Consider the following 21,845-nt stretch of genomic DNA (forward strand, 5'->3'; position numbering starts at 1 on the left):
TTCTTTTTTTCTTTCTTTTAATCTGTCCCTAAAGTTTTGCCTGCCTCCCTCCCCTAGGCCAAACCGTGGACCCGCCATTCTCAGCCTAGTTTCAGGAGTCTTAGGGCCGGGTCACCTCTCCCACCCGGCCTAGAATCGGAAAGGCCCTCGGGCGCCTCCGGGTTTAATCCCCAGCGAGCGAGTTAGTAGCATCTCCGTGAGAGAGAGGAAGGGAGGAGCAGGGGGTGTTAGGAGAGTAGGGAGAGAGGAGGGGTGGGGTGGGGGAAGAAGGAGAGAAGGAAGGAGAGAGTCAGGGGGAAAAAATTCACTCTCCCTCTTTTTTCACCCCCACTTCAAAATCTTAAGAGGCTTTGGGAGATCTGGTCAACTTTCTGAAACATCTGAATCTTTTTACAGCCCTCGGTTCTTTCCCTGGGCCAGCTGCGGGGAGGGAGAAGGAAGAGAGAGGAGGAGGGGGAGGAGAGAGAGAGGCAGAGAGACAGAGAGAGAGAGAGAGAGAGACGAGAGGAGAAAGAGAGAGAGAGACGTGGAGGGAGGAGGGAGAGCGAGCAGGCCCGCGCGGAGCGCAAGGCCACCGCCTCCTCGCCTCCCCAAACTCCCGGGCAGGGCGCGCGGTGGCGTCCTCGCGCTCTCGCTCGCGCCCCCGCCCGTCGCCCGCGCAGGCCAGGCATGAATGCTGAGACTTGCGTCTCTTACTGCGAGTCGCCGGCTGCTGCCATGGACGCCTACTACAGCCCGGTGTCGCAGAGCCGGGAGGGCTCCTCGCCTTTCAGGGCATACCCCGGCGGCGAGAAGTTCGGCACAACTTTCCTCTCGGCCGCCGCCAAAGGGCAGGGATTCGCAGACGCCAAGAGCCGGGCCCGCTACGGCGCGGGGCAGCAGGACCTGGCGGCACCCCTGGAGAGCGGCGCCGGGGCGCGGGGCTCCTTTACCAAGTTCCAGCAGCAGCCGCAGCCGCAGCCGCCGGCCCCGCAGCCGCCGCCGCCGCCGCCCGCGCAGCCCCCGCATCTCTACTTGCAGCGCGGCGCTTGCAAGACTCCCCCGGACGGCAGCCTCAAACTCCAGGAAGGCAGTGGCGGCCACAACGGGGCCTTGCAGGTCCCCTGCTACGGTGAGTGCACGTGCGGGGCGCTCGGGGCCGGGGCTCGGGGGCGGGAGGCAGGGCTCGGCGGGCCGGGGAGGCGCGGGGCCGCGCCGCCGGTGGCTCTGGGTCGGAAAACGGGAGCCGACGGTTCCGAGGGGACCGTGGGATCGGTCCGGCCCCCTTCATCTCCCCACGCCGAGGGCTCGGAGCGGTTGTGGCTGTTAAACCCGCCCTGGGGTTTGTTTTCTCCCCATCCTCGCCGGTTCCCCCGACCACTTGCTTTGCGCGGCTCGCGGGGCCGCCTCCGAAGCGGATGCTTCGCCGGCTCGGGGCGTGCGGCGGCGAAGTGTGGCGGCGCGGCGCTCGGGCGCGGGGCTCCGGGGCTCCGGGGCTCCGGGGCTGCCGAGGCCTCGCTCCCCGCAGGCCTGGAGGCTCCCCGGGCGGTGCTGCAGGTGGGAGCGTCGCAGGTGCCGAGCCCGCTGGGAGCCCGGAGCGCAGTCGGGCTGAGCGCGCCCGGGGAGCCGCGGGTCGGGGACGCCGCACGGGTGCGGGGCCGCAAACGCCTGGAGCCGCCGCCGAGGACCCGAGTTCGCCCCCTACACACACCATCCCCCCCCCCCCCGCCCCCCGACAAGCGCGGCTCGCTGGGGAGAGGCAGGCCGGCTGGCGTTCGGAGCGATTCTCTCCCGGCGAACCTGGGAGGCGGCTGGCCTCGGAACAATGGTTTAGGACCGACCAGCAAGAAGGCAGGGAGCTGCAGAGTTCCAGGCAGCGCAATGCTGGGGGAAGAGGGAAGCTTCTGGGTCCTGATTTGGGCCCACAGGGAAAGCCGAGGCCTAAATGACCTCCAAGCCCCCTTGAGCTCGCAGGCAGGACATAGGCCTGGGCCCCCAGAGCTTAGCAACCATGATGGAGGGAAGGGCAGCCTGAGGCCAGAGCCGCTCAGGAGCCTAGGACTTCTCGCCCACTGAATCGGGATTGACAAGCCCCAAGCTGGCAAAGAGAGAAACCCAGAAGGGAGGGAAAAATCTTCCTGGGCTAGGAGCCCTGGATACACTCTCCCTGAGGCCTTGGCCTTCAGGCAGGGCCCTGGAGATGAGCTGGTCCTGACACAGCAACAGCTTTGGCTGCACTGGTCCAGTCTGGATGGAGAGACACCAAGACTGGGGACAGACATGGGACATGGTGGAGGCCTTGGTGGCTAGAATTGCCTTAGGAAAACAGCCCATGGCAGACACTTTCTTATATCCAAACTAGCTTTCCAGAGGCTCACAACTAGTTCATTAGGTGGTTGTTGACGCAAACATTTGCACAATCATACACTTGACTACACACACAACCTCTTCCTCATGAGCCAACAGAGTCACATACTAAATACACTCAGTCATGTGGCCTCACACATAGTCACACACTCCCAAACCCACAGGACAGGACTGAGAGCAGATTTAGAAAGGTCCAGTGGCCTTTCCCCACTTCCACCGCCTTTCCTCTCCACCTTCCTGTGGGAATGAGATCAGGCACTCAGATCACAGACATTCACGGCCGCACACAGGTGCTCCTTCCCCACTCGGGCAGGCAGGGGTTGTCAGCTCCTGTCAGCAGGCATCCGCCTGCCAGGGCTGCAGACTCGCGCTCCCTCCTCCAGGCCTTACCCAGGCCCCTCCTGGTCCCTGTTGCCAGGACTATTAGGTGGGAGCAAGTCTCAGACTGAGGGGCCCGTGGAGGTCCATTGTGCAAAGCCAGGAGCCTCATAGGCTTTCTCTCCCACTATACTGGATTTTCATGTTTTAAAGAAATCCACCAAAGAGGCTTCTGCAGAGGAAGAGACATTACATAAGAAGAGGTGCCAAGCTGCTTCCAACCTCTTGTTTGGCAGATGTCTTCAGGTCCAGGGAGAGAGAGGAAAGGGCTGGCCTCCTCTGGGCACTGTCTCAGAGCGCTGCTGGGCCCCCACACACCGGCCTGGCCCTTCCTCTAACTTGCATTAGCCGGTTGAGCAAGCGACTCCTCGAAGGCCCTTTTCCTCATAGAGGTAACTGCATCAGTGGGTGGTAAGTGCCCCCCCACCCCAGGCCAAGAAAGCAAAAGTCTAGTTTCCTCCAGGATTCCACCAAAAGCCTCTGTGCTGTTGGGAACCTGTAGACACTCAATTCTGAGGACAGGGCAGGCCCCTGCCCCTGCTCTGGGCAAAGCCCTAAGCTGCAGATTGGGACAAAAGGAGGCCCAGAATCAGCCACAGGACCACCACTCCCCTGCTGCCTGAGATGGAGGCACCGCTCAGGGCAAAGCCACAAACAACAAACAGCTCTGTTTATTCTTCTCCTAGCAGCTGAGCTTCCCTGGCCAGGAGGAGATTTCTGGCCCTTGCGGAAAGATTAGGCACACGAAGTCCAAGACGAGAAACCAAGGCACCAAGAGGTTAGGCTGTGCCCTTTACAGAGGCAGCTGGGAGGAGGGCCTCTGGAGTTGGCTCTGTAGGCGGCCAGCAAGCAGGGAAACTGAGGCACACGCTGGTGGCAGTTCTCTCCCACACTTGGAGAATGTGGACTCAAGAGGGGGTAAATGGGGTTCAAAGAAAAAGCCGGCCCCGAGATCTGACTGCAGGTAGCTTGGACCTTGCAAACCTCCCTCCCGGCTCTTTTGGTCCCGGGGCTGGAAGCTCCGTTCTGAATCGGCGGAAGGGCACCGAATGGGAGACCTCCTCCGGGACCTCAGCCTGGGGAGCCACTCCTGGCGCGTCCAAGCGCCCCTGCGCGAGCGAAGCCCCGGCCTGGCGGGGTTGCGCCAGGGCCACGCTGAGCGGGCGCGCGGCGGGGAAGCCGCCTGCAGTCCCGCGGGCCCGGCCTTCTCCTTCCCAGAGCTGCCAAAAGTGGAGGTGAGAAATCCTCTCAGTCCGCAGGCGTCCCTACCCCTTCCTGGGCCTCCGTTTCCCCCTCAGTACTAAAAGCTCGCCGAGCAAGCCGACTGGGCAGTCCCCTCCGGGTGCAGGAGATGATTGCGAGTTTGGGAACGTGCCCCACGGTTCGCGCGTGCTGCAGTCACCATCTCGCCGGGCTCCCGGGGCGCACCTCGGCCTTGCGAAGTCCTTGCTGGTTCCTGGCCCGTCCTTGGGCCCATGGGCCCCAGCGGACACGCCAGGTTGGAGACCCGACGTTTCTCCGCCGCACAAAGAGCCTCCTCGTCGCCAGAGTGAGGTCCCCCACGCCTCGCCCCCCGAGCCCCGGGCAGCCGCCCCGGGCCCCCCCCCCCCCCCCCGGCCCCCCCCCCCCCCCGCGGCCGCCGCTGCCCCAGGCCTCGGCCATGCGCCCCGGGAAGCTTCGGGGAGCAGCTCTGCTCCCTCCTTCTCTTTCGCTTTCGATTCGGTGCGCGCAGGTTTTCGTTGCTAGCCGCTGGCTACCTTGCCATCCACGTGCCCCCCCCACTCCCCCAAAGAAGCGCTCACAGCTCAGAGGTCGCGAGATGCGCGGGCCGGGCCGGAGACCCCTGGGGCGCCGCCGAGGGGCTGGTCCTCATTTGTCGAATTAGATGCAGTGTTTGAACGCTAAGGGTATTTATTTCCCCCCCCCCCCCCCCCGCACCGACACAGTCCATACACCACCAAATGTGTAAACCCCGCCTGGGTCCTATTCGAAGTTAGTCAAAGAACCGGCGTGTGGTTTATAGGAGAAGCCCAAAATAAGACCGCGAGAAACGGACAGGAGAGAAGAAGCAGTTAAGAGCCCCTGGGTGATTGTAGGATGATGGAGAGAAAACTCCAGCCTGGGAGCTGTGCCGTTGCCGACCCGGGTCACTTTTGGAGGGGCAGAGAAGGAAAATGCTTTTAATGTTGTACTTTGTTAATTTCTGTAGCCGTCAGCGGGCTGGAACAGTTGGCCTAAACACAGATGACCTTAAATAGAAAAACAGAAGGCCTGGATTAAAGGTTTAGTATTTTAAATCAATCGATTTGCAGTTTTTTTTTTATTATAAGTTATTTCAGTGCAGTAGACAGCTAAGTGGAAAGTTCGAAGAACTGTTCTGTAAACTACCACCGGGATCACGATACAGACGCATATATATACCCGAAAATTTGGGGGGAATTTTTTTTTTTTTTTTTTTTTTTTTGGTGAGTTGTTTTAAGAAAAATTCAGAAGAGACTTGGGAGAGCCGGAGACCCCACCCCCGTTTGCGACGGTGGTGTTTCTTGAGCAGGGTGACCTTGTATGCCCGGACATTTGCACCACCCGGACTGGAAAACGAGGTTACTTACCCGCTGCACCAGAAACCTCGATGCAGCGGCCAGGCTGTCCCGGTCTGGACTCCCCAAAGCCCCGGGCTGGGCAGGCTGCAAAACGGAGCCGAGGTAGGAAAACAAGTTAAAATACCATGCATAACATTTCCCGAAGTCCCTAAGGACTTTCGTTTTGGAGAGCAGCGGGGCACACTTTTCCGGGGATGTACCTTCATCTGGGCCTCAGCCGCTTTCCTCCTGCAGCTCTGTGCGCGCGGCTTTGTTTTGATGGAAAATTGGAATACAAAGTGGAAATATGGTGGCCTTCGCGGCGGTGGGGGTGAGGGGAGGTTGGAGTCCCGCGTGCTCAGTCTGGGTTCGGGCTTCTCTGCTGACCGGGGTGCCCGAAGCAGCAGGAGGGGAAAACTGCCGGGAGCGCCCGAGGCTCCGAGGCTCCGAGGCCAGGCGTCCGGGAATGGGGAAGCCACCGGGCTTGGTGGTGCTTGGTTTTGCTGCAAGGAAACGGGAGTAGGGAAGAGGGGCTGCGACAGAGTGCTTGGCTAGAGAGAGCTCCCTGCCCCCGAACGAAGCCTGCTGCCCAGACACCTCACCACCACCACCACCCCCCGCCCCACCTAGGCCCCGGGCACTGTTTTGGGTGGGGCTGTGGGAGCCCAGTTGTGCCTCTGGACACCGCCTTCCAGGCGCCATCTGGCCACATGCTCCCCAAGCTATGGGGTTCCCGGGCGTCGATAAAGTGACAAGGTGGGTCATCAGAGTAGGAAATCAAGACAGCTCCGTGCTGATACTGCTCAGTGAATTCAGAGTTTAGGACACCGGGGCCCCTTGATCAGGGGCCCTGGGCACCACACACCTTCGTTGGGTCTGGATTAGACTAGTGAGAAGAGGCCCTTCTTCCAAAGAGTACCCTTTTGCGGAAAGAAGATGCACCTCTCTCCAGCCGGCAATCCCTCTCAGTCGCAGGCTGGTGCCTCATCTGGGATCCCAGTTTTTCGGGGTCCCCAGGGACCCCCCCCCCGGGGCGGGGGCCCCCCCCCCCCCCCCCCAGCCTTCTCTGGTCTACAAATGTGCACGTGGTCCACACCCCCTCCTCTTTGCAAGATTCTCCTTCCTCACCCAGTACAGGGGGTCAAGGTAGCCTGGGTCGGCCGCTCTCCCCCTAAAAAAGCTGACTCAGTGGTTGGATAGAAGCCTCCCATGTGTCCAGGGAGGTGTCCTGGGGACCTCAGACCCGCCCACACACCCCCGGGCCCAGGGCATTCCAACACCTTACCAAAGACCTCTTCTCTACCCCCCATCCCACCCCACAAGCACCGCCAGCACCAAGGGGGGTGAGTGGAAAGGGAACTGAGGCTCGGGTGAGGGGAGGTTCAGAGGAGCAACAGGCTGGGGATTTGGGTGGTGATGCGGGGCAGCGGGCAGTTTCCTATTTTAGCTCCAGAGGCAGATAGAAGTATCACCACGGAGCTCCACTGCACCCAAAATGCCTTTTTGGAGAGGAGGGTTTTACTGCGAAATACTAGCGGGGTGTGTGTGTGAGAGAGAGAGAGAGAGAGAGAGCGCGAGGAAGAGACTGAGGCGCCACCACTGGCCAAGTACCTGTCTTTCCCCGGCCACCGCGCTGGGCGTGCTTGAGTACCCACGCTCCGAGCTGCTGGGCGCCGGCTCTGCTGCGTGTTCCAGAAAGAGCGAGAGCTGGGTGTGCGCTTCACTGGATTCTTAAAGCAGATCGCTTTCCAGTAGATTCTCTGTCCAAACTGGGGGCCGCGGAGGGTGGGCGTCAGCCCCAAGGCCCTTGCAGATGGACTGCCGGCGACCCAGGCTGGGGCAGAGCAGCTGGTTCTCCCTGTGCTCCGAACGCCCTGGCGGCGAAGATTGAGAGGCTGTGGAAGGTTTGGGCGAGGACGCTAAGGTCCAGCGTGGCACACGTGCAGGGCAGGGGGCCCAATCCAGGACAGATCACGGGTCTCCACGGCTGAATTCTCTATTCCCTGCGTGGCCTTGGGAAAGCCCCTTCCCCGTCCCCTCCTGGGTCTGAATTTGTGAAATGCAAGAGTTTGGACAATTTCCAAAGGCACTCTAGGGGTTTCTGCGAAGGTACCAGTCTGGACCCGCCTTCAGCTCGCTTCCCTGGAAGCAGAAACGGGTCTTGAGGGTTCCCTGAGGTGAGCTTAGGGGGTACAGGGACAACGTGGGCAGCTGTTCCAGGATAAGCGGGCTGGTGGCTCTGGAGGGCCTTGGTTGAATGCAGGTTCTAGACTCCAGGCTTGGACTTAAATACGGAGAGGAGCCAACTGGGGAGCGTCTTCGTGCCCACAGATGGCCAGGCTCAAGCTGAGGCTCTGGGGTTCCTGGTCCCTCCAGTCTGCTCATGTCCCCTGTCTCCACTCATGGTACCTATGTCCACACTTACTGAGCACCTACTATGTGCCAGACTTCCTCCTAGGAGAACGCAGTGCTTGTCTGCTATCCTATAGCTTAGGTCCTTCCAGATGAAGCTCTTTGGGCATAATAAATGTTTACTGGCTAGTAGAAGGATGAATGGAGAATTGGTGTCTCATTCAGAGTGTGGCTTGAGCATGGATAGGGGGGTTTTTATGAGCACGAGCACAGCGTGAACTCAGTGGGCGTGTGTCCCGCCCATACTCACTGGATCTGGGGCTTGCGGTCCGAATGTGTCTCAGGGTGCGGCCACGGGTACTAATTGATGTGCACTCCTGCGTGAAAGACGTACTTGCGCCCATTGTACCCCATTTGGGGAGCTGCATGCGTGTTAGGGGGCCACCTGTGCCAGTTAGGAACGCCCCTCGGGGCCCCCTGTGGCACGCAGGGCCTCAGCTGCCAGAGTCACTTGTGGGGAGACAGTGACTAAGCATGTGTGTTTCACAGCCTGTGGCCTTCCCAGCCACGGGTCCCACCTCCCCAGGAAGGCTGACTCAGTGAGTGACAAGAGAGTCCCACGTGGAGCCCTGGAGTCTTCCTGGGGCCCTGACCGGCTCCACCCAGCCCACCCACACCACAAAGAGACCTCCTCCAACCTCTAGCTCTCAAGTGTACCCTCTGTCCTGTGTAGCTCACTGTGGAGGAGAAACCAGTATGAGTGCCATTTTTATGCACAATGCAGATCCTATTTAGCAGTTGAGCAAACTGAGACCCAGGGAGAAATGGAGTCCTGCAGCCCGGTTAGTGGGAAGGCAGAAATGCACAGCTGGGTTTTCTTCCTTCCACAGCTAGGGGTGGGGGAGGAAGGGGTTGGGGGAGTATCTGCTGGGCTCACCCACTCTCTTCCTTTGCTGTAACCCTTCCAAAAAGTCACACACTCTCTGTGGGCACCAAATAGGGCAGGTGCTTGCAGCACCACGCTCCTGAGAAAAAAGGCGGGCTCCACCCTGAGAACCTGGGGATTCAAGGCAAAAGTTGAGTACCTGGGCTGGGAGCGGGGGATGGGGGTCCCTGTAGGATTGCAGGGACTCATCCCACCTGTGACTCGGCTGGGACTCCTGATCTCTGCAAGTCTCCCTAGGACAAGTTTACTTCCCTGAGTGGCGGAAACCATGCAGGTGCATGGCTGAGGGAATTAGCTGAGGCCACATGACCAATCTTCTCTTCTTTGGGACGGCCACTGGTCCAGCCCAGGGCATTGGTCACGTCCAGGAGCCTTGCTTCTCCCCCACCACACACAAATGGTCACAGTGTTGGAAGAGACGCCAGATGTCTGCTGGCTCAAATGTCCTGTTTCACAGACAGGGGGACTGAGGTGCTGGTTCTACTTACTCATCACTCACCGAACTTTGCCTGTCACTATGCCAGGCCTTGTGGGGGATTCTGAGAAGCACAGGACATGATCCCAGCCTTCAGGCCTGGAGTGGGAGAAAGATCGGTACTGGGCAAGTCCAGTTCACTGGGGCTGGTACTGGGATGCAGAAGCCTGGACTCAGGCTGTGGGGCATGCACAGCAGGAAGTGCTGTCCGCAGGGTTTGCAGCTCATGAGAAGTCCTCCCAGCTCCCCTCCCATTCCCAGGTGAGCCTAACCTCGCCCAGTAAGGGGAGGACTCAGAGAGATTGGGGGAAATCGGAGGTTACAGAGGTGGATCCTCTCTGGTAGCTGAACAGCCCAAGGCTGCTTCTTCCCTTCCTCCTTTTCTCCCTCCAGGCCTTCTCTAGAGAGCAAGAGGTCTGGGTTCAAGTCTTGGCTTTGCCACGGAAATGTGCCTTTAGAACACTCCCCTATCTCCACGATTCCACTCAATATTCTCATTTGCAAACTGAGGCCCTTTGGGCCTGTCCTGCCTAGGAGGGAGGAGAGTGTGGGGAGTATGAGGGTGCAGAGAGGTAGTGTGCCTTCAGGGTCAAGTTCTCTGCTGGGGAAGGATTAAGAGCCCCACCCCCTCACACTGTCCACCCTTGCAAATGATGGCGAGGAGGTGGGGGTTCTGATCAGGTTTCAGAGTGGGGGATGGAGATTTGGGGGCTCTCCCAGGTGTATGGGCCCCTCAGTGTCCATGGATCTCCCTCGCAGGGTCTGCAGCCCCACCATCCAGCCGCATGGGTTCCCATCTGGCTCAGGTCCCCATTCGGGGCCTGGATCTCCCCTCTATAAAACCCCCGCATGACACTAGGTGATTTCTTTTTTTTTTTTTTTTTAAAGATTTTATTTATTTATTTGACAGAGAGAGACACAGCGAGAGAGGGAACACAAGCAGGGGGAGTGGGAGAGGGAGAAGCAGGCTTCCCGCGGAGTAGGGAGCCCAATGCGGGGCTCGATCCCAGGACCCTGGGACCATGACCTGAGCCGAAGGCAGATGCTTAACGACTGAGCCACCCAGGCGCCCCGGCACTAGATGATTTCTGAAGCCCTTGGGTTCTGTGCTGTTCCAGGCCTGGGATCGAGGCGCCAGGAGAGAGGTGGATGGTCCCTCCAGGATCCTCTGGGCCCCACCACTCTGCCTGATTCATTGTACTGAGAGAGGCCCCTCTGGGAGCGGAAAGTTAGTCTGACCCACCAAAGCGGCCAGTCTGGCGTGCTGGGCCTGGCTCCCTGCCTCAGTTTTCCCATCTGCAAGGCAGGGACAATAATGAAGTGAGTCTGGTGGAGTGTGAGGTGAAAGGGGGTTTGAGTTGGCAGGGCAAAACCCCTGCGCTACTGGTACCTTGTGACAACCCACATTTACCTGCCCCAGTGGGTGCATCAGGCAGCGTACCAAATCTCAAGGGTGATTTCATTGAATCCCAGTTGCTGTCCCATGAGATAGATCCTCCTGCCATCCCTGCTTCATGGATGCAAACAGATTCCAAGAGCTGGAGTACTTCCTAAGGTGGGAATGCTAGGAAGGGAGAAGGTAAGTTCTTGATGGCCAAAGGCCCTGAGAGCCTGAAAGGCATTCTTTTGTAGGATGATCCTAACTAGACTTGAGGCCACCCTAATCCTATGAGATTGGAAGCCTGGGTTTTACAAATATGGCCTCCAAAGAGCTCTTCCCTTCCCCACGTCTGGGGATGCGGTGGGTGTGGAGGTCAAGGGTAGGCTTGGTGCCCGGCAGGTCAGAGTTCTAGACCTGACTCTGTGACCCTGGGCATGGCTTCTTCACCTGTTCAAGTGTCCTGCCAAGCTGTGGTGAGAATGGGGGGGGGGGGAGGCAGGCATGACACAGGGACCTCAAGCTGGTATGAGGGAATTCCTCCTTGAGTTTCCAGAGGCCGTAGGAACATGCCAGAAACTCTGCTCAGGGCAGGGTGGAGCTGAAGACCATGGGAGGGACCAATAATGGGCAAATCTTTCCATTCTCTCTTCTTCCCTCCTCCCTTTGAACCCAGGCCTGGGATGAAAACCCAACTTCCAGTCCTCTTGCACCCTGGTGGGAAAAAGTTTATTCCCCCAGGGATCCCTGTGGAGCGCGAGGTGAGGGAGCAGAGAGGTCTTGGGTAGCCCCATTTTGTATGAGCCTTGAGTCCTCTCAGCCTCCACCATAGGAGGAACACCCCTTTGCCCTACTGTTTCCCCTTGGCTGTCACCTCAGGGGTCACAAGCCAGGGTCCAGCTGCCACAGCCAGGGCCAGCTCCAGTGAGATGGGTAACCTCCCTCCCCTCCCCACTGTCCTCCTCAGGTCTCCCCATTCCCTGCAGTGAGTGTTAGGTACCCCCTGCTTGCGGCCCCACCCCTGCCTGCCCCATTCTGGGCCCCTTGTCCTCTAGTACTGCCCTCCTGAGAGTTGCTACTGTTCCTGCCTGAGTACCCCATCTACTCAGCCCTACCCCCTGGGGTTCAGAGACCCCCCTCCCCCCCACACACACAGGATGCAGCACTCTGCTCTGGCAAGGATCTTGTCCTGAGCTCAGAGCCCAGACAGGAAGAAGCATTTAGACCTGAGCCTCAGGTGTAGACAGCACTTGGGGGGGGCGGGGTGGCAGCCATGATTACAGTGCGCCAGGCACTGAGGGGGATGGTGTGGACGGAGAGGCGGAGGGCTCCCTCCTCCCCCTTTGTAGAGGGAATTGGGTGTAAACAGCCCTGTGAGAAGTGTGCTGCCAGAGCTTCTCCTGTCCCACAAACCCCCCGCAGCCTTGAGCCCCGTGTCAGGGACGCGTGGAGCATTTGGCTGTGAGTGAGTTGATCCCGGACCTCAGGGAGCTGGATGTGCAGAAGCCAGAGTCCCCAGGGGAAGTGTAAATGGACTGGGGCTTTGTGGGTACGGACATCTGAAGTTGACTTGGGAGGCTGAAGAGGGGCTCCTGCTGAAGGAGCTGGAAATGGCACTCTTGACCCAGAAAACAGCAGGAACAAGGGCTTTGAGTTGGGAAAGTACCTGCAGTGTTTGGGAACGAGCGAGCCTGTGGTGTGCAGGGGGCCGCGCTGGACACAGGCAAGATGGGGCAAGATGGGGCCTGAGGAATGGCAGGCGCAAAGCCCAACGCGCGATTGGCTTTCTGCTGAAGGATTTGGACTTGAGAGAAGCCCCTGGAGGCCTCTGAGCAAGGCAGAGAGAAGCCAAGATCCCAAGCTGAGTGTTCTCTGTGCTACTTAGATGGCCTTTTTAAAAATTCAAAGTCTCTTGCTGAATTAGGGGTAGTTTTTTATTGTGGTAAAAATACAAAGTTTGCCATTTTGACCATTTTAAGTGAACCATTCGGTGAGGACTAGGTACCTCATGGAAGGGGACTCACACAGCAGCTGTCCTTTTGTGTCTGGTCAGCTGTAGATCTTCTTTGAAGAAATGTGGATTCAAGTGTGTTTCCCATTTGGGAGGTTGGGTTGCGTGTTTGTATGTTGTTGAACTGTGGGAGCCCTTTATATATTCTGGATAGTAATCCCTCATCAGGTACATGATTCTCAAATATTTTCTCTCGTTCTGTGGGTTGTCTCTCACTCTCTGGATAATGTCCTTTCGATGCACAGAAGATTTTAATTTTGATGAAATCCAGTTTATCAATTTTTGTCTTTTGCTGCGTGTGCTTTCAATGTCACATCCACAGAATCATCACTAGCTCACGTCATGAAGAATTTCCCCTGTGTTTTCTTCTAAGAGCTTTATAGTTTTTGCTCTTAAGTTGAGGTCCATTCTGAGTAAGGATCCAACTCTTTATTTTTTCGCATTTACATATTCAGTTTTCCCAGCACCATTTGTTGAAAAGACTGCCCTTTCTCTGTTGAATGGTCTTGTCACCTTTGCCGAAAATCAGTTGGCCGTATGTCTGAGAGTCTATTTCTAGGCTTTCTATGTTGTTCCATTGGTTTGTCTGTCTGTCCCAGGCATGGCCTTCTGAGGTGAGGTCCAGAATCTCTGAATGTGGGGAACCTGAAAAGTCGTCCTGTCCATCCGCTTGCCTCCAAACTAATGACTAAGCAGCCAAAGAGATCCAGCTCAGGGACACTTTTGTTTTCCAGGAACCAGAGCTGGTAAGGTAGCTGGTAGGGCAGAGCCATTGGCAAGAGTGCCAGAATTATGTCCTTGGCCTCTGGCTAGGCCCCTGGCTGTTGAGGAGCCCCAAGTATGTCAGCTGACCTTCCTGTGAGGACATGGCCTTTGAGAAAATTCTCATGTGCTCTTAGGGTCCACATACCATTTGGGCCACTGCTGAGAGCCCCAAATCTGGGACCTCTTCCTTCAGTAAGATGATCCCAGTGCCCCCTCCTGGTGGAGCAGGGAGGAACCCCAGGAGGGAAGCCCCCATCTACCCCAAACCAGCTCCATGCTGTTGGCCCTGCATCTTGACTATTTTCTGTTTGAGTCCCATGAGAGGCACTTGCCACTCCCTGGCCTCCACCTCGGCCATCCCAAGTGCTGACCAGTGAACAGCAGAGCCTGGGGCCGAGGCTCCAGGCTAGACAATGATTCTGGTCCCCCCCGTAGGTGGCCAGAGAGGAGGGGGCTGTAGAGCAGAGGAGGGGGGTCTCCCTTGTGCTTCTTACCTTGCGGTTCCCCGGCCCCAGTGATTAGACAGGCACCTGCTTGAGCCTGGTCTCCCAACTGCTTGTCCAAAGACAAGGAACAGGCACGCTCTCTCGTATTCTTGGAATCTTGTAGAAACTGTGTTCAGCCCACCATGGGGTTCCCAGGCAGCCTGAAGCTTTAGATGCCGTTGGTTTGGGGACGCTGCTGTGCCAGGGCCTAGGAACAGGTGTCAGCCTATGCAGCTGAGGGCCTCGGGCAAACTGGTTGACCTCTCTGCCTCAACCTCTTTATCTGTAAGGTGAGGCTCAGAAACTTTGACAGGCAGTTACGGTTGACTTGGATACATCAAATTGGAAAGTGAACAAATGATCATTGAATCTACACCAGGTGGTTGACAAAATCCTTTAAAATATGGCTGAGTGAAACAAGGGGTGGGGGCTGGCCGTCGGCCTTAACATGGGGGCAGGAAGGGTCAAGAAGGGAGAAGGAGGGCACCCCCAGGCCCCTCAGAACCCACAGCCCGCGTCTCCCCAGGCTGCTATACCTTGCACCCAGGCATCATGAGCTGGGGCATAACTTTCTTTCTTCCCCATCCGAAAGTCTGTTCTCTGTGCTCATTCGACCGCGTCAGACCCAGAGGTCCCCGAGGGCAGGATTTGTGCATGTTCATCCCTGCATGGACTCAGGGCTGGGCACAGAGGATGTCCGGCTTGGGGCCTGTCAGGGAGGTTCTGCACCCACTCTGGGCCCCCGCACACCCATCCGTGATGAAGGGAGTGGTGGTAAGCGTCGCCCATGGGCCAAGCCTGCACTGGGATCTTGCACTCAACCCCCTCAGGAGGTATTAGTACTCCTAATTTACAGATGAAGAAGGGGAGACCCAGTGTGGGCCAGGTGCCCAAGGGCCTGAATTGAGCTCAGATCTCCTGAAGCCAAAGGGCCTTTTTCTTCTCCACTCCTCTGCCCTTAAGGTTAATGCTCTTGGCCGTGGTGACGTCATGTCTCTGTGGCCATCGGACACAATCAGGCACGTGGGAGAGCTCAGTCAGCTGTGGAGTGGGGCACGCCTGGGGGTGGATTTCCAGTATACAGCACACCGTCTTCCCCTCACCCACTACAGTGATGACCACAGATCTTGACCACACAGGCCCCATCTCCCTCCTACTTCCAGAGTCCTCCACAGAACCAGGCCAGCCCAGCTCGAGACCCCGTGTGTGGGAGCAGCTCCGAGGGTGAGGAAGGAGGAGCCAAGCGCACCTGCTCCCTCCGAACTCATGATAGATAACTGACCACACGTGGAACGGCCTCCTTGTTTGCTCAGCATCAGCATCTGGACCAGGGTAGAGGGAAAGAGTTGACCTGGAGAAACCTTTCCTGAGCTGAGGCAGGTGGGTGGGCAGCGAGGGCCGGGCTTCCCCCCCATGAAGGCGTGTGCCTGACCATTGCGTTACCTCATGAGCCCCACAGGACTCAGCCCCTCGGAGAAGATCCACAGAAGTCAGTTTTGTGCCACACAAGGTGGATTCTCACTGTTTTATGGGATGCTTCATTCTCCTGAGAAGTGGTAACAGGTGGAAAAGAGATGAACTTGTCACACATCCTCTGCGGATTAAGGTTTTCTTGGTAGAAGGTGCATGCCGTGCATTTTATTTTATTTTTATTTTTAAAATTTATTTTATTTATTTGAGAGAGAGAGCGCGCATGAGCGGGGGGAGGAGCAGAGACATAAGCAGACTCCCCGCAGATCCTGAAGTGGGGCTTGACATGGGGCTTGATCCCAGGACCTGAGCCGAAGTCAGACCCTTAACTGACTGAGCCACCCAGGCGCCCCCACACCACGCATTTTAAAGCAGAGACTTATTTGAAAACTTTTTTCAGTCCAGATGAGCAAAAGTCAATGAAAGAACCATTCTCCAACCAACACGTAAATACTGGAATATTGAGGATTATTTATACTTACCTACCTGTATGTGATGGGCAAAACACTTGGAACTTACCTACTCCAAATCCCAGCCACATAGATGGAAACCCTAACCAATAGCTTAGATACAAGCATGTTCTAGAAGTTTTGAAATTTTAACCATTTGATAGGTATAAAGGTGGAATTTTTTAAAGCTGAGATTGAATAATCTCACCCATCTCTATCCATCTCAGAAAACTCTAACTGGCAGGCTTACAATTACTTCCACCATTAGTCTTCCTTTCTCATCCAAGAGGAGAAAAGTCTTCTGGCTTTTTCAGCTTATAAATGATTCTTTAGGTTTGAATAAACCCATTTGGAGAAAGAAAACGCTTGATCCTGGTGAAAGAAGCAAATTTGCAGCAGGCCCACGTGGTCCTTGCGCAGGCTGAGCCGTTCAGTTATTTAACAAGATTAATTCGGTGCAACAGGTATTCGCTGGGGGGCATCAAGGGTAAGGGAGCAGGGCAAGATGCCGTCCCTGCCTCTGGTGCGGGTCCATCCGATGACGGAGGCTGCCCATCTTCTCTTGCAATGCTGCGTGATGAGCGATTTAATTAGTAGGGGCCACTAGGGAAGCTCAAAAGAAGGTGTGGCAGGGAATCCACAGGGAGGAGGTGATACCAGCCTGGGAAGGTGGCCTGGGGCCCACTAGGCAGAAGGGGCCCCGACCTGGCCCTGAATCAGCGAGCTTAGTTTCTCTGCGACAGCACCAAGTGGTACATTTCTGGAATGGTCCCTCTTGCCACTGCCCACCCCGGATGCCTTTCCAATGATACAGTGGGTGGAAGGTACTGGATGTTCCCACTGAGAAATTCTTGAGCAGTTAAACACTGGGGTGCCTGCAGAGACCAGATGTCACCAAGAGTGTCCGTGGAAGTGAGGCTTTTATAAGTCGTTCACAACGGACCTGAACTTCATGATCAGTGCCGTGATTAAAATTCCCTTTCTCCTTTCCTGGCTATGCATTCACATTGCAATGTACCTTAGGCTAAAATGTATTTATGGAAGTGTCTTTCTTTAAAACACACTAAAAGTTTTAAGTAAATGTCAAACAAAATAAATTTAACATCTCGTTTTTACAGTGGTTCCAAGTGTGTCAGCCAGCCCATGGACAGTCTTTGCTATAAATGTGGGAAATGGGCCCTGATTGGAAGGGGACATTTGCAGGCGGAGTGACTTCGCCTTGCTCCTGCAGCTCCCCTGGCCTTCCTTGGCCCCAAACAACAACTGTATTAATTTCTCCCGGAGGACTCCCACTGATGGAGGGCATGCTGTGTCTCCGGCAGGGATGTGCATGCTTGCGCTCTGCTTCATTCAAAGCTCACACCCATTCTGGAACGTGGACCGTATGGGCCTCACTTTACAGGTGAGGAGACCCGGGCAGCCCAAGGCCAAGTCATGCCCTTCAGGGGTGACAGAGCGACGGATGGCTTGGGAGCCTTCCCTGTAACCTTCTTTAGACTCCTTCCATTTCCTGGATTGGGAAAACTGACATTTCCTCCTCTTATGTAAAGTGCTAGCAAAGCACGGCTTCCACAGACCCGCTCCAATCAAAGCCTTCCTATATAGAGATCTGGACTGGCCCCTCCACTGAGGCTGGTCTAGATGCCCCTGCCCTGTCCAGCACCCTACACCGTAACCGGTCTCCCTCATGACTGTGGGCCTTTGAAGGAAGGGCTCTTTATCGGACTTTGTGTTTCCTCCACTGAGAACTTGGCATGCACATAGCTGGTGCTCCAGAAATGTTGCTGAATGAATGAATGAACAAATGAATGAGTGAGTGAGTGAAGCAAATAAGTGACAGAATCAGAAATCAAGTCTGTCGGACTCCGAAGATTTCTCATTCATTTCATTTCACTGAGTGCAGGATTTAAGCTTCTCCGCCTGGCCTGCTTTGGGTCTGAAAGTGCTATTTCAGCGTCTCTTGTGGGGTGGGGGGTGGGGTGCAGGGGATGCAGGTTTTCGCCCTGTTAAGGGGAGGAATGGAGGCTCAGAGGGGTTCTGTGGGAGATGTTTAGGGACAAGCCCAAGGCTGTATGGTTTGGCGGAGGTGGAGAGGGACAATGGGCAGACAGACCACAGGGCTGATTTGAAGTCAGGAAATGGAGATCCTCCACTAACAGGCTGTGTGATGGGCTCAGGGCTTCCTCATCCTCCCTATAAGGTGGGGGGTGGCCCAGTGTGGACCCTGAGCTCTCGGGCTTCTTGCTGGGGGGAGGGGAGAGTTTGGGAGGCTATACCTGCTTCTCTGGCCAGCCCCCTTTCCCCTGGAAGGTGCCAGGATCTCGGACGCCTGGGTGGCTCAGTCCGTTAAGCGTCTGCCTTTGGCCAGGTCATGATCCCAGGGTGCTGGGATCAAGCTCCGCATCGGGCTCCCTGCTCAGCGGGGAGTCTGCTTCTCCCTCTTATTCTGCTGCTTCTTTCTCTCTCTCTGTCAATTATTAAATAAAATCTTAAAAAAAAAAAAAAAAGGTGCCAGGATCTCTTCCAGGCATGGGAGGCCGAGCTTAGGGTTGAGACCTGGGCTGGACCTGGAAGGGAGAAGCTGGGAAACTTCCAGTCTCCTTGAGGAGCAGCTAACAGGGGGGTGTGAGTTCTGGCTGAGGTCAAGACCCCCACACCACTGTAGCAGATATCAGGAGGTAATGTTCCATGTTCAATCATAAGTGGGCTTTTCGTGAAATAGTGGATGGGTTGGTACTGCTCAGAGGGATTATGTGATTGTTTTTATTATTGTCCCCAGCCCTGCGGGGAGGCCCCTGTCTAAGGCTCCTCCCTGGTAATTAGGACCTGCCTAGTCTGGAGAGTTGGAAGTGTCCTGTTTTACTTTAAAATGTAACAGGTCTTACCAAGACTTCATTGGTTTTCAATACTCAGTTCAAGGCCACGCCGTCATGAAGCTTCCCCTGACGTTTTCAAGCAGAACTGACCACTCCTCCTTGGGGACCCCGCTGTGCCCAGGACGCAGGGCTCTTGCCCTTTGGGTCCTGGGACAACTGACCACCGTTACCTGTCTCTCCCCTCCATAAGGTCACGACCAAGGGGAGGCACTCCACGAATGGACACCTGAGTGAACCGAGGGATGAGGGCATGAACAGATGCAAACCCGGACACAGTATCAGGAGAGGACAAGAAAAGGAATTTGGGGGTGTAGGCTGGGAGGTGGAGGGGACCTAGCCCCGGATAGAGTGAGCTGAAGCCAGGACAAAGGCCCTAAGGGACACTGACTAGGGGACTTTCTTTTCTTTTTTCAATTTTTTTGTGATAAAATACACACATAACATAAAATTTACCATCTTAAAACTATTTTAATTAAGTATAATTAACAACTATTTTTAGGTGCATAGTTCAGTGGTATTAAATATATTAGTGATGTTGTACAACCATCCCCGCCATCCACCTCCAGAGCTCTTCTCATCTTGTAAAAGCAAAACTCTGTACCCGCGAACCACTAACTTCCCATCCCCCCCCCAGCCGCTGAAAACCACCATCTACTTTCTGTCTCTGTGAACTTGACCACTCCAGGTACCTCAGATGAGTGGAGGTTTTTCTGTGACTGGCTTATTTCATTTATCAGCATGTCCTCAAGGTTCATCCATGTTGTAGCATAGGTCAGAATTTCCTTCCTTTTTAAGGCTGAATACTATTCCATTGTATGGAGAGACCACCGTTGTTTGCTTATCCATTCATCTGCCATTTATTGGCTTGCGCCCATGTGTTAGCTATTGTCAGTGGCTTTCTTATCGTTCCTTTTTTTTTTGGCTACAAGGAAACCTACCTCATTCATACCACTTGTAAGAAAGCTGAAATTATAACGGCCTCAAAAAATAAAGTACTTCTTTTACTTTTAAGTTCCAGCGGTAGCTTGACCTCGGCTAACAAAATATGCCTCCTACAGGTCTTAGAAACGCTGCTAGAAAAATCACGTGCTCCAACTGGGTCACCCGTCGCTTCCATGGAAGGGAGGGTTTCCAGAGGGCTGGGGAAGCAAGGTTCGTCCCCAGAGGTGGCATCTGCCTTGCGATTTTAAATTAACATACAACATGTTATCAGTTTCGGGTATACAACATAATGGTTTGGTACTGGGAGATGTTGAGAAATGATCACCACAGTAAGTCTCGTTAGCATCTGTCACCTTCCATAGTTCCAATAAGTTTTTTTCCTTGGGATGAGAACTTCTGAGATCTACTCTCTTAGCAACTTTCAAATATACGATACAGCATTATCCACATACTTCTTCTTTTTAAAAACTTTTTATTTGGGCACAGTTTCCGACTTAGAGAAAAGTTACAAGCAGAGTACCAAGACTTCCCGAATTCCCATTGCACCAAGTCCCCAAATGTTAACGTCTTACCGTATTTGTGTCCTTCTCAGTCCCTCTTGCAGGCTCTCTGGGTGTACATGCGTGTGCTGATTTATATGCACACACACACACCTGTTGTGTCCTGCACTGTTTAAGAGTGAGTTGGCACACACACCTCCTTCCTCTGAATCCTTCAGTATTTAGCAGAGAATGAATGCAAAACAAGACTCAGTGCTGGGGGGGGGGAATTAATGGGGTGCAAGCTGGGGGATGGAGGAGACCCCAAAACCGAGGTCCCGAGAAAAGGCCTGGGTCCCCATTGGAGGTCGCAGATGTTCAAGAGAGTTCTATCCAGTGCCCGAGCTGAAGGCGGGACATACTGGGGCTGCTATAGAGGCAGCCGAGAGGAGCGGCTTCCTGGGACTCTGGGTCTTGTTCCTTCGTCTTGACCCTGTCTCCCAGCTGCCCCGTCCCAGCCCCGCAGAGAAGGTTTGAACCTTAGCTCTGCCTCCGACCCCTTGTAGGTTCTTACACAAGCCATTTACTCCCACCAGCCTCAGTTTCCATCCTGGACCTGGGTCAAGCCCAAGGCCCTATCACTGGCTTGTAGGGAGAGCGCACTGCTGGTTTCTTTTTCTTCCTCGGCTCTGGGAAGCCCCCTCCATCCTCTGGGCCAGAAGAAGACCATCCCCCAGCCCATGTGGGAAGAACGGAGAGAGCTTCTGGGAGTGGGACCACAGGGCTCCTTCACAAGCAACTGGGGGACCCGGGATTCCCCAGGGTCTCCACGAAGGGAGGCGACTTTGGGGAATAAACTGCCACTCAGTGGCTGGGGACATTCAGTGAGTCCTTTCTCTCTGAGCCTCAATTTGCCCGTCTGTGGAGTGAGGATGCTCAGGAGAGCCACTGAGTGGGAATTTTGAGGGGGCTGAAATCAGTCAAGAATGTGAAAACCCCCAGAACTGGAGGAGGAATGAGCTCTGTGGGGAAGGACAGGGACCCATCTCATTCATCTCTGTGTCCCTTGGGGTGCTAGGAGGGTGGCAGACACATAGTAGGGCTGGACAGCTGCTCGTCTGGCCAACCCTCCCAGGTCGGGCCTTGGTCTTCAAGCAGACTTCTAGAAACCTCATCAAGCTTGGGGCCCTGGGGGACCACCTTCCACCCTGAGGAACTTCACTGGGACTGCAGTGCCTCCTGGTGGCAAAACGAGCAACTGCAGCCTTGATCCTGGTCAGCGGGGGAGTGGGGCTCTAGAACCTTCCAGCAGGCAGGGGACCGGGGACCTCGCCCTGTGGTTGAGCATCATGTCCCCTGGTGACTCCTCCTCAGTTGTGACTTCCCACAGGGACTGTGCCCCTCCATAACCCCTTCCCCACTCCCTGAGAGGGAGTCAGGCAATACTTGTTGAAATGAGGACACAGAGAAGCCAGAAGTTCTGTTCAGGATCATAGAGGCAGCAGGGCTGCCTGTGGTCCTTTATGCCCGTCCCTGTGGCTAGGTGGGTTTTTGAGCCTTCTATCCCACCCTGCTTCCACAGCCACCACAGTGTGAGCCGAGGGACCAAGGCCCACCTGGGTCTGGAGCCCAGCCCCGTGGCCTGGTCCCTTCCCTGCAGGTGCCCTGGATCACCCCCCAGCAGGACGTACAGAGCTCCCAAAGGCAGAAGGAGCCCAGGCCCCCAGCAGTGTATCAGGGACGCCCTGCTCTGAACCGCTCACACACTCGAGTGGGGGACAGGCCCCGACACGAGCGCTCGAAAGCAAGGAATTCAGTATTCAAGAGGTAAGCCCAACCCTGGGGTCGGGGAGGGAGAAAGGGCATCCTCACACCGAACCTTGGGACTCCAGTAAAAGCAATCCACAGAAGAAA

General features: G+C 55.8%; 1 protein-coding gene across 1 annotated transcript in view; it reads left to right on the forward strand.

Annotated features, from left to right (window-relative positions):
- The first annotated feature begins 669 nt into the window (after positions 1-669).
- The window catches only part of ALX4 (ALX homeobox 4), a 39,804-nt gene continuing 18,628 nt past the window's right edge, over positions 670-21,845 (forward strand). Inside the window, exon 1 of the mRNA XM_021684761.1 lies at positions 670-1,111. Coding sequence (XP_021540436.1) covers positions 670-1,111 — 442 coding nt within the window. The remainder of the gene's footprint in view (positions 1,112-21,845) is intronic.

The sequence above is a fragment of the Neomonachus schauinslandi genome, chromosome 11, assembly GCF_002201575.2.
Source record: "Neomonachus schauinslandi chromosome 11, ASM220157v2, whole genome shotgun sequence".
NCBI classification, from domain to species: domain Eukaryota; kingdom Metazoa; phylum Chordata; class Mammalia; order Carnivora; family Phocidae; genus Neomonachus; species Neomonachus schauinslandi.